This window comes from Linepithema humile, chromosome 5, assembly GCF_040581485.1.
Source record: "Linepithema humile isolate Giens D197 chromosome 5, Lhum_UNIL_v1.0, whole genome shotgun sequence".
Classification (NCBI taxonomy): Eukaryota; Metazoa; Arthropoda; class Insecta; order Hymenoptera; family Formicidae; genus Linepithema; species Linepithema humile.
Genome location: NC_090132.1, coordinates 23,762,326 through 23,777,909, shown reverse-complemented (window position 1 = coordinate 23,777,909; position 15,584 = coordinate 23,762,326). Strand labels below are relative to the sequence as shown.

Here is a 15,584-nt window from a genome sequence, read left to right as displayed (position 1 = left end):
TAACTTAGCGAAGATGCGCTGGTGTGAATTCTCCATTAGGCTAATATTTTATTTGACGCATGACGAGCTTCGTCGGACGTGTTAATTGGCTGTTAAATAGAGTGTTTCTAAAATCTAGAAGAAATTTCGGGGGCCCAGCATTGTTCGGGCATATCAGAACCTGCTTCATTTGCTTCGGCGGATTGATTGGAGGTTACTAAATGGCGATAATCATGTCAGATGCGGAGAATTCGCCGCCACTTGTCGTTAGTTAACACGGCAGAGCATAGGATATTCGAGTGACCGTGCAAAAGCTGTCGGGATAAGACGAAAAAGCATAAAACTTGCGGTCTTGCTGCGTGACGAACATATGGTGCTTGTCTATGCCGCGTTACGAGCCGGGAAACTGTCTCGGCGAACTAATTGTGGCCACATCATCTGGCCTTGATAAAAATACGCAATCAGCTGTCCTGCTTGTTTATTTCTTCCGATAACGACAGTTCTGTACACTTCTCTTCGCCTGTCAGTTTAATAGATCTTGACGTGTCATCAACCATCTCCGAAGAAGCATCGAACGGTTCGGAAAAAGATTTACCGTTCTCTAAATCTAGTTCGCAGTCGCGAGATAAAATTATGATTCATCCTCGCAATCGCACAACGAACACGTCTGGCCACCTAACTGAAATGATAAGCTCGCATAATGCATAAGTTTCATCAAACTATGTAATGTGATGTGTTATTGATTCGAAAAACGATAATACGTCTCATGTGCAGAGAAAAGATAGAAATAAATAAAAAGGAAAAGAAAGAAGCGAAAAGATCTTGAGAGAATCCGTGTGATACATCTTCGATTCACACTTTCCATATGACAATGGAATTCTTGAAATGAGATGGATTAGATGGAAAAAATTTTGGTGGACCATGTGCGCTACTAAGAGTCTGATATCTTGACAAAAAGGGGATTTATTTTTTTTAGCAAACAATGGCTTACCATGCTTTTATTTGGAGACTGTTGTTTGTGGCATGTAGTATACAGGCATTATGGGCCATATCGGAAGACGATCCGTTAGAATACATGAGCAAGGAGGAGAGAGAAGCTTTAAAGTTTGTATTATCTGCTATGTGTCTAAACCACTATACACTACCATTTTCCTTATAATTGTAATGTTATATTTTACAGGGAAGAAGCAAGGGATATGTTTTATCATGCATACAATGCTTATATGGTAAATACTGCTTAATACATTAATTACATCTTTATTTTTGATTCATGTCATTGCATTGTTCAAGATAATAATTATATATCTCAGATTTATTAATATTAATATGACAGATAATTTGTGTATTAAATAAAAGAAATTATAAAATTAAATATTTTTTTATCGAATAAAGCATACTATTTTAATAGAAAGTAAGTGTAATAAGAATTTTTTTAATTTCTTCAAGGATAATGCATATCCCGCTGATGAACTGATGCCATTAAGCTGCAAAGGGCGATACAGAGGCTCAGAACCAAATAGGGGTGATATAGATTCTACATTGGGAAAGTAAGAAAATTGATTTTACCTTGATTTTTTTAGTATAATATTGCCATAATTGTAACACGTTTTAATTTGTAATTTTTAGTTTTTCACTTACTTTGGTGGATACGCTAGATACATTAGTGGTAAGTTCAATCGTATACAATTTAACATTTGTGGCAAGTGGCAATTTAATTTGCAAATATAATCATTTTACATATTAGGTACTGGGAGATTTGGAGGAATTCGGAAATGCAGTCAAACTTGTTGCTAGAGATGTAAGCTTTGATACAGATGTTATTGTTTCTCTATTTGAAACTAATATTAGAATGCTGGGGTGAGTAGAATTATTGCGGTTATAACATGTGTTATAATATGTTTAAAATATACTAAATGTTATTTGTTTAAATGTTTTCTAGAGGTCTTCTCAGTGGTCATATATTAGCCGAATATCTACAGCAGAGGGCTGATATAATGCCATGGTACAGAGGAGAACTTTTGGATTTAGCTAAAGATTTAGGATATAGATTTTTACCTGCATTTAACACAACTACCGGAATACCTTATGGCAGAGTAAGCCGATGATACGTTTCATTTTAATGTTTCATTTAAATGTTAACATGCATTTATTTTCAAAATTATTTTAAAATTAATTTTATTTTATTGAAAACTACGAATTTATTTTATATTCTAATAGTTAAGTCTTGGTGATTTTTGATTTGGCTAACATTTTAATATTTTGTTTTACAGATAAATTTAAAACATGGTATGAAAGGAGTTCCTATGGAAGTATCGAGGGAGACATGTACCGCTTGTGCAGGTAGCATGATATTAGAAATGGCTGCTTTGTCCCGATTAACGGGTGAACCGATTTTCGAGGTAAACTATTCAGTAAAATATGCAGTGAGTGCAGTGATTAATATCAATCAACAATCTAGGAAAAAGCGCAGAAAGCCATGGATGTTTTGTGGCGAATGAGACATCGTGGTACAGACTTGATGGGATCCGTGCTGAACGTAAACTCTGGCGACTGGGTACGAAGAGATTCCGGTGTCGGCGCTGGAATAGACTCTTATTATGAATATTGCCTCAAGGCATATATTTTACTCGGTGATTATTTATATGTTTTTTATTTATATGTTTCCGGCGATATGTACATAACCATATTTTGTATTGACGCAGGCGATGAAAAATACTTGGGGCGTTTTAACAAGCACTATCAAGCTGTAATGAAATACGTCAGTCAAGGACCTATGCTACTGGATGTGCATATGCATAGACCGAACACTAACTCGAAAAATTTCATGGACGCTTTGTTGGCCTTTTGGCCAGGTCTGCAGGTATATTACAAGTTTTCCTTTTAATTAACGAAAAGAAATTTTACTAATCTGTTATTGCGTTTTTTATAGGTCCTGAAAGGCGACATCAAACCTGCTGTGGAGACACATGAAATGCTGTATCAAGTTATGCAGAGACACAATTTTATACCAGAAGCGTTCACCACTGATTTTCAGGTATAAATTATTTACACATAACTGGTAATTATAAAATAGCTATATCGCACATTCACACATGTTAGACGTAATATTAATAATATTGATGAAATAGGTGCATTGGGGACACCATCCACTGAGACCGGAATTTCTAGAATCGACGTACTTCCTGTATCGAGCCACAGGCGATCATTATTATTTAGGAGTTGGACGTAAGGTTCTCAAAAGTCTGCAAACGTATGCAAGAGTGCCGTGTGGTTACGCAGCCGTGTCAGATGTTAGAACAAACAAACACGATGATACGATGGATAGCTTTGTACTGTCCGAGACATTTAAATACTTATTTTTATTATTTACGGAACCAGGAGAATTGGTTTTAGACTTGGACGAATTTATTTTTACCACTGAGGGTCATTTACTGCCACTCACGCTTGCTTCTATAAGGACGAATGTTTCATCTGTAAGTGTACCACAGCATACAATTGATAAGGAATGATTAGACATTGTCGAATTGTATTTTACACTTTTAATCCAAGCAGGATTTCGAACGCATGGATATCGTGCACGTAGACGAATTTGACCGTACTTGCCCGAACAGTTTGCACTTATTTCCCGCATCAGTGAGACAACCTTTGAGGAATATGGTCGAAGACGTGTGCCCAAGGCGATCGATTAAACGAAGATTAAGTGCATCACAGTTTCAGGTACGTTTAAATCATACTCGCGTATTCTGATTTGCAAAGATATTTACCTAAAGATCTAATTTTTTTTTGCAGGCGAATAACTTGGAACATCTGAAAATGTTGAGTGATATGGGAATAACAACTCTAACACTAGCAGATGGGCGGGTTCAGCTTTTACACACATTTTCTAATGTAACTTACTTGTTACATAAAACATCGTAAATTTTATTCAATATTTCTTTATTATTTACCGCGTAATACGAGGCATAATATGTCGTTTGTTCGAACAGGCGAAAACACCGCAGGATTCGGAGGAAGGATTACTGTTCATGCAGGAAATGGTCGAACTGAGTAAAATGCAAACCCAACAGCCGGAAACTAAACCGCAAACCGTGACGTTTGTAAGACCTAACACGGACCCACCGGAAAAAGTTATGCTGTTAGCAGGACCGGCGCAGTTCGGTCCTGAGTTACAGAGCTTCTATAAAATTATCGGGAAGGTGATATTCACATATCCACCCGCAGCTTGCACAGATCTGCTCAACGCGGACAAATTGGCGGGCAAAATAGTGATCATGGATCGTGGAAATTGCATGTTTATAGAAAAGGTATATTTATTACGTCTTTGCACGAGAAATTTTCTTTTGTGCCAGCTTTTAGTACCTTGTCTTTATATTCTCATGTGAAACACTAGGCCCGAAGAATTCAACGAGCCGGTGCGCTTGCCGGAATAGTGTTGGATAACGTTGCGGGTTCAAGCGCGGCGACTTCGCCCATGTTCGCAATGTCTGGCGACGGAAAGGAGGTGGATGACGTCACGATACCCGTCGTGTTCCTCTTCTTCACAGAGGCAGCGGAGTTGATGAGAGCTATTAATGCAGCGGATGGTGATCTTACTGTTACACTTGGTAAGAATTGTAGGATATCAAGCATTCTTATATTAATAATTTGTTTCCTTTTTTTTGAAAATTTGAAGATTTGGACATCCTGGATAATGTTAATTATATAATACAACATCTATGTGCTGTTTATTAATATATTTGCTACCTATAATAGGAACGTATTCAAAAGAAGAAGTTCAGCTGAAGGCGCCTACCGACTTATCGCTGTTCGAACGTCTGAAAGGATCGTTGAAATCATTTCTGTTCAGCCGACACATGACTTCGCAGGTTTGAACTTTTTCATGAAAATTAGATTTCTTTTTTCGATATTTTATACGGTACTTAAAAAATTCTGTATATGTATGTAGGCAACAGCTGTCGGATCGAGTTTGGACATCACGATTCCTATAATTGAATCGCTGGAGGACGAAGCCGACACAATCGCTTCTCATTACTTCCGTGCAGAAATCATCAAAGATTCGCTCGGCGGTGAAGTAAGGATCACTGCTGCATCCGAAGATGCGATTATCATCTTGAGACCAGTTTCTACACCGGTGGAGATCTTGTGGCATCAACTGAAGGAAGTGTTCGTCAATCAGATATTTATCAACAGTAAACAAAACAAAGGTATAAGAATCAGAAGTTTTATTTTGGAGAGCTATTACAATTGGGTGAACAAGGCGCGTGGCGTGCTTACCAAAACATCACTGTCCGAGAAAGTTCGGTGGTTCTTAAACGAACTGCTGGTTGCACCAAACGCGTCCATTAGAAAGATGGGACAGCTAGCAGAATCAAACAAGCAGAAGCTATTGAAACAATATCTACTCACAAATATGGATACTATGGTACTGAATTTGAAAACTGTAGCCACAAAGTTGAAGAATATGAAATCGGTGAGACCGGAGATGGAGCAATTGCTGAAAATCTCGGAATCTGGCATCGCGCAGGTTGAGAATTATTCATTTCTACGACACTTATTGACCGATTTGTTTGACGAAGAAGACGAGGTTATCAATCAACACGTTGCGCTATTGGATCGTATTCATGCCGAAGTGCACACCACATATCAAGGAATATTAATTGACGGCGTACAAAGGCACCTGGAGAAATCGGGAGAGGAAGATAGCTCGTATTACGATATATTGATTACCGATTTGCAGAAGAACCTGAAAAATATAGATAAAGGAGAAAATTTACTTGGAAAAACTAAGGAGAACGATTTGGCAGTCGCAGAATTTATAAGCGACAGTAATGGAGGTAAATTAGAATTCGAAGCTAAAAACATCAAAATCTTGAAGAAGGACAAGGAATCGCGCAATGAAAAAATCGAGGATTTCGAATATTTTATACTCACGGAAATAGAGAAAGCTGTAAAGTATTCCGAGCAAAATATTTTACGGAAGTATGATCAAAGGGATGCCACGAAAAATGCTGTGACAGAAGACAAGAAAGATAAGAACTCCGTCAAATCCAACGATATTATTCTGCACTCCTCTCAAAATCAGAGCGATGGCGAAGATAGAAAGAATAAAATACAAAGCTCTCTTCAGGATGAGATAGATTTTATGCGACCAACAAAAGCAGCGAAAGCGAAACTCGAGGAAACGACCGTCAAAGACAAGGAAGATAAGTCTTCTGTAAACTCTGCATCGGATGACATTAAAAAGTTTCATGTTTCTAATATGCCTGTAACTATGGATATCTCCAATGTAAGAACAACTACTCCCAACAAAAGACGAACTTTATCGCAGCGTAGTGACAATGACGTCAGTGATACACAACATAATCGTGAAACTAATTTAAGAGCTAAATCATCTGATCAGAAAGATTCAGGTCAAAGTAAAATTATACCGACTGATCTACTGGAAGACTTTCAAAAGCCTGTATGGGTTGCCAATGAGGAGAGAGACTTCGCGGTATTTCAGAAAAACTCACAGATCTCAGACACGCAGCATGGTACGAGAAAGCCAAGTGATGTGAAGTATAAGAAGAAATATGTGAAAGACACAGATCAGGAAGCCAAATCAAAATCACATACAGCTAAACATATCGACGATGAATTATAACAATAGCTTTTCAGATTTAGGCTAAATTATAATTATTACGCGGAGACCGAGAAATCAATTTTCAACAGCCGTAAGGCTATTGCAACTGATATTTTTGCACTAGAATTCGGCTGTGTGCGTGCAGTGAACTTTAATTGATCTGTATACACACAATGTTCTAGCAAAATACTCGATAAAAAATAAATCGTCCGACTATGTCGTAATTCTATGGAGATTCTATGAATTCTAAACTGGTGCTTACGAGAAAAATCTATTTCAATTTGTTACTTGAAGGAAGCCGGTGATATTGTAGAATGTATAATATGTATTATGAACGTAACCGGTGTGACTCATATGTGTTAAAGTGGTTGTGAAGTTGTATTCTGAAACAGGGCGCTAACTGATGTATATTTCGTGTATTATAGTATATCCTTATATACACACACCCCTAAAAGTATGATAGTGGCAAATATTCTTTCTTCCATGAAAGCAAATTCATGTCCTGATAAATCTACAATTTGTATTATATAATTGTATAATATGACTGTAAATCTCTTTAAGAAAAGAGGATAGCATTAATATTCCGTGATATAAGAGTATGGTGGTAGCATCATGAGTTGGAATAGACGCATTAATTTTGCTTTGACATTTTGTACTATTTTACTCCAAAGATGTGCCATGATTAACGATAATATGTTCACTCTATACTGCAGTTTACAATAATGTTTAATATAAAAATAAACATGCTCAAATCAGTTTTCAATTTGTTCCAAGGACTTTAAATGTTAATCTTTTTCGCTCGTATTAATGTAATGTCAGAAATTGATTTACAAAACGGTATTTCATCAGAAATTGTGCGATACTGAACTTTACGCCAGTAACATATTATCCTAAGCTATTAATTAAATATTTATAATTTATACACAATTCTAATATTCTTAATTTAATATAAAAATATTTAAATTGTATTTAAAAAGAAATTTGCTACTTAATGATAAACGATATGTCGAATATAATATAGCAACTTAAAAAGAATTTTTGTTGGCTGCAAATAAGTTAAAGTATGCCTTAAATGTACATAGGATGTACAGAGAGATATGTGTCAGTGTATATAATGTATAAGAAGCACTGTGTTATATAAAGTAAAATTTTATTATGGTGTTATAAATATTTGAGATAAGTTTGGCCTTTTGATAACTTTCCGCTTTATACCTTTTTTTACTTGTAAATTTGTACACCGATATTATACCTGAATATATTCTATGAAGTACAGCATTAGTGTCTTATAATAGAATATAAGAATTCAATCTTTTTAATGACAATGTTACATAATGTGCACAATGCATATAAATGTTCATAGTTATACTGATTTCAATATCACACATGATTAGCTTGAGTATATTATTCTTGTATATGTTACATATTTTAATTGTAAATATAAATACTATATACACATGTAAGTATACAGTAAGTCTTCACTATTTGATGTTAAGTAACAATTTGCTGATGGATGCCAAATTTAGTATTATCAAGATCTGCTGTATTGATTATACCTTTCTGTTGTTTCCTGATTGTGCATATAAATATCGCCTAAATTTATGCGCAAGTGATTTTTTGAGAGATACTTGTTGAAATAAAAAAGATTAAAAAAACATCTGAAGTGGTTAATATTTAGGAAGCAATTACCAAATTTTGTCATAAAAGTACAAATAATTTCATAATTTAATAGTTGCAAGTCGTTTATGATAAATAATATAATAAATATAAGCACTTCAATAATTTTTACGCGAATTACTGAATAATGATAACATGATAAAAAGAAATGCTGAGATATTTCGCTAGGTAGCAGAAGTAATTGTAAATTTTTTAAATTGCATTTGAAAAATTTACGCTGATTTTAATCTAATATTTGCCTAATGTCACGATTCTAAGTTTAAAGATTTAAATTCTTAACTTTAATTTTGTTTATTAATTGTAAATATCTCGTATATTTCTTATCAAGACATGTTCTAATATTATGTCAGCTTATCGGAACTTGAAACTCGATTCCTTTACTACATGCCAGCAACCAGCAGTTCGTAAACATAGTTCACGCTCCAAAGGCGTTACGTTTTTTATTTTATTTAAAACTTCAAACTTATTGTCATATATAAATTTCAAATTTATTATCGATATTTTTATGAAAAAGTTGATTTGAAAACAATTGAAGAATCTACAATTGAAACTTGCAGGTATGATTGATTTATAACATCTTGTAGATAGTACGAAACGTTGGTTGCATCGGTTGCATTTTTTTTATAACCTCTATTCTACAGGGTGAATCAACAAGAACGACACATAAATCGTTGTTACATATAGATGAAAATGGACGAATATAATTGCTCGTCAAATCGAAGTGTGTAGTAAAAAAAACGCTCGAACAGACGATTGCGTATTCCAAGCTCCAAAAACAGCACATCGCTCACGCTTTGCACTTACGACAACCTGTCAGTCGTACTCAGCGTACTGGCATTGCATCAATGTGACGGAGCTATTTTGATTTCGAATTTCGGACGACCCTGATGTACGCTATCGGGCATTTGCGTCACATTACGATTTCGCGCTGTTATTTCTACGATACACATCGAAATTTTTGTGACAGAAGGAATTGATCACGAAGGTAAGAGATTTATATCAAATATGTGATGAAACACAATCGATGCTTCTACCATGTGTTACTAACCACCAAAGAATGTGATATTTATTAAAATTTATTAAAATCAGCATTCCTATTTAAGAATGTTTATTGAATATAGATGTGCAGAGTCAATTATTATGTCACTATATATATTGCTTTGATATTTTGTTAATGTTATTAATACAATTGTAAAATAGATTGTTACATTGCAAAGTAGGTTATTAATATTTATTACTTCTGTCTGCAAAAATCAGATTTTATATTGCGTGTAGACTTATAAGAATAGCAATAATATCTTAAACATTAACGATGCTTATTTTCTTTCAATCTTTTTATTTTGTTATATATCTTACAAAGTGATTATTTTGTTTTACAGATGGGTGATATCAAATATTACGGAAAGAAGAGAAGTATTGTGAGAAGGATCGGATCCTTTTTACCATTGAAACCACCACCAAAAATATATGTCAGCGTGACACCATTACACTCAATGACAAGCTCAATGATTAATGAAGAAGCTAGTAGCAATTATGATACAAATGGATATGGTCCTATGAGGTTTGTAATCTACTCCGTTAAATTGTAATTATATGTGCATTCATTCTATGATATTGTGAAATATAAAATTGCATTTGATAACAGACTTTCCGGTAGCAGACCAGATCTGTTAGAGCCAATTAGTTTTGGATCTGAAGTACGATTGCTTGCATTAGAGCAAGAGTTACAAGAACTTAGGGAACAAATTTCAACAATTGTGAAAAATAACAAATTGTCAAAGCGTATGTATAAACATATATATTTTATTATATTTCAAAATTATCAAGAGAATCTGCAAGAAGTTTTTACTGATTTATTTTTATTTTTTTATAGATGCTTCTGTCGCATCTCTGCCTAATATAATGGACAATGGAAAGTCTTTGCCAGTACCGCCACCTCCACCTCCACTTCCACCACCCACAACGCCGCATATTGCGAGAAGGGCTAGCTTGCAAGAACATAAAACTGAAGATCGCAAGAAAATTGCATTGAGTTCACAGAAATCGACAGGCGATATGCTTAAGGATATCGACAGTGTAAAATTGAGGCCAGTTGCAAGGTAATTTAAGACTATTGATTACTTTAACACACTCAAGTCCATATTCAATTTAATTCCTAGAATACTCTCTCACATTTATTGTAAATATTAAGATTCCTGCGTATTGAATTAAAGTAGAAAATTATATAAATTTTGTAAAGCTCTTTAAAGTCCTTAATTAGTAAACAAATGTATAATTAAATCTTTATATGATTTTTATGGAATAAAATAAAACGATGTCGTATCTTTTACAGATCGCCAGGTGGACATCCTATACGAGTAAAGCGTGAGAATAGCCCATGTAACGATTTGCAGGAGATTCTGCGAAGACGTTACATTGCGATGCAGTCTCCCGACAGCAGAAACTCATCGGCTAACTTGACTATAGACGATTCGTTTTGAACATCATGTGTGAAAATGTGGATACTCTTGAGTGTCCCTATCCTGTGTGTACGTTTACACAAAATTTAGGACTCTTACAAGCAAGCGTTGTGGCATATAACACATATGTTACGTTGGAATTTATCAGTTGCACTTCGCATTAGCTGAAGACGTAAAGAAAGTCTTAAACCAAAGATCAGTTTATTGCACCGATGTGACGTCACTCAGGTAGAATTTTTTTTTTCATAGCAAAAAAGTCATGATCAAAGCTTTTCCTAATGCGTTTAAAGAAGGCCATTTTAGTTTTATTACGATTAAGATGATTATTCTAGTTTTAGTAGGTAAAGCTGTTGTGATATTGAAATCACTCTCTCAACAGCTATTCCTGCAAAATCCAGCCATAATAACTCTAATGTCCGGGATAGATAGATAGATGTTATTTTTGTGGCAGTTCATGAGAAGATAGAGTACACCATTCCTCTTGCTATTTATATGTTGCCAACATAAATGGGAAATTTTAGTTAGTGCGTAAATAAGAAAAATAGATTTGAATGATTCATATCGAAATCAATATTAGCATTATTAATGTTACGATCATTTATAGTTTTATTTAATTATACAAGTAATTTTGTAGATACTGGAAAAGTAATCTCAAATTTCTTTTTTTTGTCTAAATAACTATAAATTTTTTAGTTTTAAATTATTTTCGAATGTGGGCATGTGTAAGAAGATTCAGTAGTGGAATCTTCAATTTTAAACGCGTAGGAATGTACGCAACTCATTTTCGGAGACTGAACGGTATCTTCGATGATATTACGAATGTACAGATGCGTTTTTTATACGTGAAGCTTTTATCGATGACTTATAAAAATAAACTTTATTGTTAAATAATATTTCATCATGTTAATCCTTTACATAACTTTTCGCAAAATTTAACTTTTAATCGAAACGGTTATTTTGCCTTTTTTAACTCTATTTTATCTTTATTTTATTTTCTTAAAAAAAAATGATTAAGGCACATTCAAATAAATTTGCATAATTGCATAAAAAAATCGACCAATCGTGTAAGCAATTTAAATTTACAAACTCGAGAATCTCTACAGTCTACGGTTTCGCTTCTATGTAATTTTTCCTTCTCATGGGTTTAATCACAATCGGAGTCGTGTCCCTCGCGTACTCGTCGCGTTCATCGTCGTGCCGTGTGCGTGTCAACATTGTTATTCAAGATGGCAAGCACGGTGAATGAGATCGCGGCTCAGGCAAGCGAGAATCTAACGGAGTATCAGAATACGACGACGGCGAGGGTGCCGTCGACGCCCGAGGGAATGGCAATTGCGTACGGCAGCCTCATTATTATGGCAATCCTGCCGATTTTTTTCGGCAGTTACCGCGCTGTCAAGCACCATAAGGAGCAGCAGGTTAGCCACGCGTTTTTGACATATGTTTGACACATGCGTTTCCTGCGGAATTTCGCTGTTTCGCTCCGGATTTATCACAAGAATTTACGGCAAATCTGCAAACAACTGGCTTAACCCTTGATGAATTATTTCGTAATGATTTGTTAAGTTTGATGATCAGATGAAACGGCAATTGAACAAGAGTGCACAATTGTGCAAATAATATAATATGACATTTGTCTGTACATTATGAGTGTCGATATATTTTTTCTATTTTTTGTACTTATGATATCACAACATGTCTGTTTTATAGCAACAATATAAGGCGAGCGGTGAACAACCCGATACCATGTCACGCAAAGAAGCTGCTATGTTTCCTATTATCTCCAGTGTTACTTTAGTTGGCTTGTACATATTGTATAAGGTAACTGGATTTTTCTGCAGATAATTATGTTTTATAATTGCAAAATGCTACTTAAAATGATTTCCGGTAGGTGTTTGCAAAGGAATATGTCAACTTGATATTGGCTGCATATTTCTTCTTCCTTGGCATTCTAGCTTTGTGTCATCTCACGAGGTAAATTGAGCTTTTATGTAATTATAAATAAATTACTCCGAGTAGAGTGATTTATAAATTGGAAGTTTTTCTTAACTATTGAATCATATTTTATAATTAAAATAATATGGATAAATATTTTAGTCCACTGATCTCATCACTGGTACCTGCTGCCATTCCAAAGACACAGTATCACATTCTATTCACAAGGGGAAAGGATGATAAAGAGGAGCACATAATTAATTACAAGTTTAATCTACACGACATTGTCTGTCTCATATGTTGCTCATTTGTTGGTGCTTGGTACCTTTTGAAGAAGGTAAAATATTATTTAACATCTAATTCGACATACTACTTATTGATTAGAGATATATTCCTGTTTTCAAACAACTTTGTTTTAACAATTGGCTTTTATCAAAAACAAATAGAATTAAATATTTGAAAGACATATTTTTTTTCTTATTGCAGTATTCCATGTCGAACTAAACAACTTTTCAATAAAACAGTATTTGCACGAGCAATTTGTTGATAAAATATTGAATTTTAGTTCATGCCTTTATTATATTTTTATTTTTTCTATTTTTTCAGCACTGGATAGCTAACAATCTATTCGGCATTGCGTTTGCTATTAATGGAGTCGAATTGTTACATCTTAACAATGTCGTGACCGGATGCATTTTACTCTGCGGTCTCTTGTTCTACGACGCTTTCTGGGTGTTTGGTACAGACGTGATGGTGACAGTCGCAAAATCCTTCGAAGTGCCTATCAAGCTCGTCTTTCCCCAGGATCTTTTAGAGAAGGGTTTGAGCGCCGGTAATTTCGCCATGCTGGGATTGGGTGACATCGTGTTGCCTGGTATCTTTATCGCGTTGCTGCTGCGATTTGATAACAGCCTGAGCAGGAAGACGAATGTTTATTTCTATTCGACGTTTTTCGCGTACTTCATGGGATTGCTTGCCACTATGATGATCATGCACCTATTTAACCACGCACAACCTGCTCTACTATATTTAGTGCCTGCCTGTGTAGGCACGCCGCTACTCTTAGCATTAGTTAAGGGAGACCTCAAGGCGCTCTTCTCGTAAGTATTTTTCAATGCTATATAATACAAATTTATGAATCACATCTGTGTTTCTTATGCCTACATTTTCTACTTTTTCTTCAGGTATGAAGATCATCCGCAACCTGCGAAAACGGCGCAACAATCAGAACAGGCGCAAGTAGAAGTGAAAAAAGATAAATAATATTCCAATTTAACGCGAAGAACACGATGAGGAATTACATCTTTGTCATGTTGTAATTCCCTCGAAATTATCGTGCGCGTATAAAAAAAAAGAAAAGGATAATAATTCGTGGTTCATGCTCAAGACGTACAATCACGCATTGTAAATTCAATAGCTTGTAACTGTGTCTTGCATGCACATGAATTGCGAAAATATCTGATAATGCAAACCACAATAGTTAACGTTTACAGATATTATTTTCATCTCAAAATTGTTTCATTTGCATGCAACATCGATACTAAGTTTTTATCACTCATGTATGGTTTCAATGGACAATATTTTAAGATGAACTGAACGGTGAAGTACTGCCACCCGGGAGATGCCAAATGGCAATGCAAAGATTCATTGTTTTGCAGCGTAGAGCAGAATGAAAATACTTCCAACTGTTGATTTATATTCCGTATATAATATATATGTACTACGTCTACCTGAGTTTTGCTGTACGTTGCAGTGTTCTACATTTTAAAAACTATTTGAGAATAAGTTCCAGTTCTAGTTACATATAAGTTTTTACCGATATTCCAGGATTTTTGATGACTTTACCACCATGTGTGAGTGATAATCATGAATTATACACATAAAAATGGTTTCACTATCTTGTGACGTATTAGACAAACATAAGCATAAGAGAAGTTATTTCCTATTTAAAATTATAATAGAGAATATTAAGCATATATAGTATACTCTACAAATATTCAAATCTTTATTTATTTGCAAAAAGTGCATAAATATCTATAATTACAATGAACAGGAATTTCTATTTGCAAATGTGATGTATATATAGATTAAAATGTTCTGTTAAACTTGATAAAACTTTTTAAGTTGTTGAAATTAAAAGGAAATTGTAACTTCGATGAATAAAAAATTTAGTACTTACAATTTATTTATACAAGGTTGATTTAAATAAAAACCACAAATAAATTTTTCATACCTGTATATTAGATAGAAGTGTAATGTGTTTATTTTTTAATATAATTGCTCCCGAAGTTAATGTATTTACGCCAACAATGCACAAAAGTATAAGTATCCTGTGGAAAAATCTTGCTTTAGTATAATAACGCACGATTATCCTCGCTTATAGAACGATCACAGCAATCCACAATCTTCGAATTGAATGTCTTCCATATATAACTTATTCTTTCGATCTGACATCTTCGAATTTTCACATTTTTGGAGTTTCTCAAAGAGCATTTTGATAGCATAAACTTTCGAGACAACGAAGACACGATGAAATCAAAAAGGCGGTACATGATTGATTGCTCATACGTCCAAAAGACTTTCACAGAGACTCATTCACATTTTATTAGTGCACTGTTGCAAATGTATTGACTAATAATTGTGTTAAAAAATAAATATATGTATTTGTATCTATATCTAATATACAATTATTAAAAATTTGCGATTTTTATTGGAATCTTCCTTGTAATTGAAGATTACTTATAAATAATATCAATATTTGTGATATTATGTATTCTCAATACTATATAGACTTATTTCGCCAAATTTTCTCATTATATAAAAATTCTTTCTATTACTATCTTCTTAAAAGTAAAAAATAAATTGTTCTTAATCCTATTCACACATCTAGTAAGATATAATTCATGATTAATTTT

At 34.2% G+C, this 15,584-nt stretch overlaps 3 protein-coding genes across 4 annotated transcripts; all 3 read left to right on the top strand.

Moving 5' to 3' along the window:
• Positions 1–12: 12 nt before the first annotated feature.
• On the top strand, positions 13–7,873 carry Edem2 (ER degradation enhancer, mannosidase alpha-like 2). 2 transcript variants are annotated; one of them, XM_012372038.2, is made up of 17 exons: positions 13–1,083; positions 1,160–1,205; positions 1,426–1,526; positions 1,606–1,645; positions 1,724–1,836; positions 1,919–2,072; positions 2,250–2,378; positions 2,438–2,609; positions 2,682–2,839; positions 2,909–3,013; positions 3,108–3,452; positions 3,529–3,696; positions 3,769–3,867; positions 3,966–4,283; positions 4,370–4,583; positions 4,732–4,844; positions 4,925–7,873. In XM_012372038.2, the coding sequence occupies exons 1-17, from the start codon at positions 962–964 to the stop codon at positions 6,620–6,622; spliced, it is 4,095 nt and encodes a 1,364-aa protein (XP_012227461.1). In that variant the 5' UTR covers positions 13–961; the 3' UTR covers positions 6,623–7,873. The 2 variants fall into 2 exon arrangements, with proteins under 2 accessions (XP_012227461.1, XP_012227462.1); XM_012372039.2 differs by having other exon boundaries at positions 14–1,083; positions 3,532–3,696.
• A 796-nt stretch (positions 7,874–8,669) lies between these two features.
• On the top strand, positions 8,670–11,627 carry LOC105675086 (mitochondrial fission regulator 2-like). Its single transcript, XM_012371889.2, has 6 exons — positions 8,670–8,832; positions 8,917–9,260; positions 9,655–9,836; positions 9,921–10,057; positions 10,149–10,374; positions 10,608–11,627. The coding sequence occupies exons 3-6, from the start codon at positions 9,655–9,657 to the stop codon at positions 10,753–10,755; spliced, it is 693 nt and encodes a 230-aa protein (XP_012227312.1). The 5' UTR covers positions 8,670–8,832; positions 8,917–9,260; the 3' UTR covers positions 10,756–11,627.
• A 231-nt stretch (positions 11,628–11,858) lies between these two features.
• Positions 11,859–15,368, top strand: LOC105675186 (minor histocompatibility antigen H13). The gene is made up of 6 exons (XM_012372155.2): positions 11,859–12,152; positions 12,445–12,555; positions 12,626–12,708; positions 12,832–13,006; positions 13,276–13,769; positions 13,854–15,368. Exons 1-6 carry the CDS (start codon positions 11,961–11,963, stop codon positions 13,930–13,932), a joined length of 1,134 nt encoding a protein of 377 aa, XP_012227578.1. The 5' UTR covers positions 11,859–11,960; the 3' UTR covers positions 13,933–15,368.
• Positions 15,369–15,584: the final 216 nt, after the last annotated feature.

Coding starts and splice junctions, on each gene's coding strand:
- LOC105675086 (XM_012371889.2), top strand. CDS start 9,655: ATGGGTGATATCAAATATTACGGAAAGAAGAGAAGTATTGTGAGAAGG. Junction 9,837..9,920: donor AATGGATATGGTCCTATGAG/GTTTGTAATCTA, acceptor ATTTGATAACAG/ACTTTCCGGTAGCAGACCAG. Junction 10,375..10,607: donor AAATTGAGGCCAGTTGCAAG/GTAATTTAAGAC, acceptor TATCTTTTACAG/ATCGCCAGGTGGACATCCTA.
- Edem2 (XM_012372038.2), top strand. CDS start 962: ATGGCTTACCATGCTTTTATTTGGAGACTGTTGTTTGTGGCATGTAGT. Junction 2,379..2,437: donor CGGGTGAACCGATTTTCGAG/GTAAACTATTCA, acceptor TCAACAATCTAG/GAAAAAGCGCAGAAAGCCAT. Junction 3,868..3,965: donor TTTTACACACATTTTCTAAT/GTAACTTACTTG, acceptor TTGTTCGAACAG/GCGAAAACACCGCAGGATTC.
- LOC105675186 (XM_012372155.2), top strand. CDS start 11,961: ATGGCAAGCACGGTGAATGAGATCGCGGCTCAGGCAAGCGAGAATCTA. Junction 12,556..12,625: donor GCTTGTACATATTGTATAAG/GTAACTGGATTT, acceptor GATTTCCGGTAG/GTGTTTGCAAAGGAATATGT. Junction 12,709..12,831: donor GCTTTGTGTCATCTCACGAG/GTAAATTGAGCT, acceptor TAAATATTTTAG/TCCACTGATCTCATCACTGG.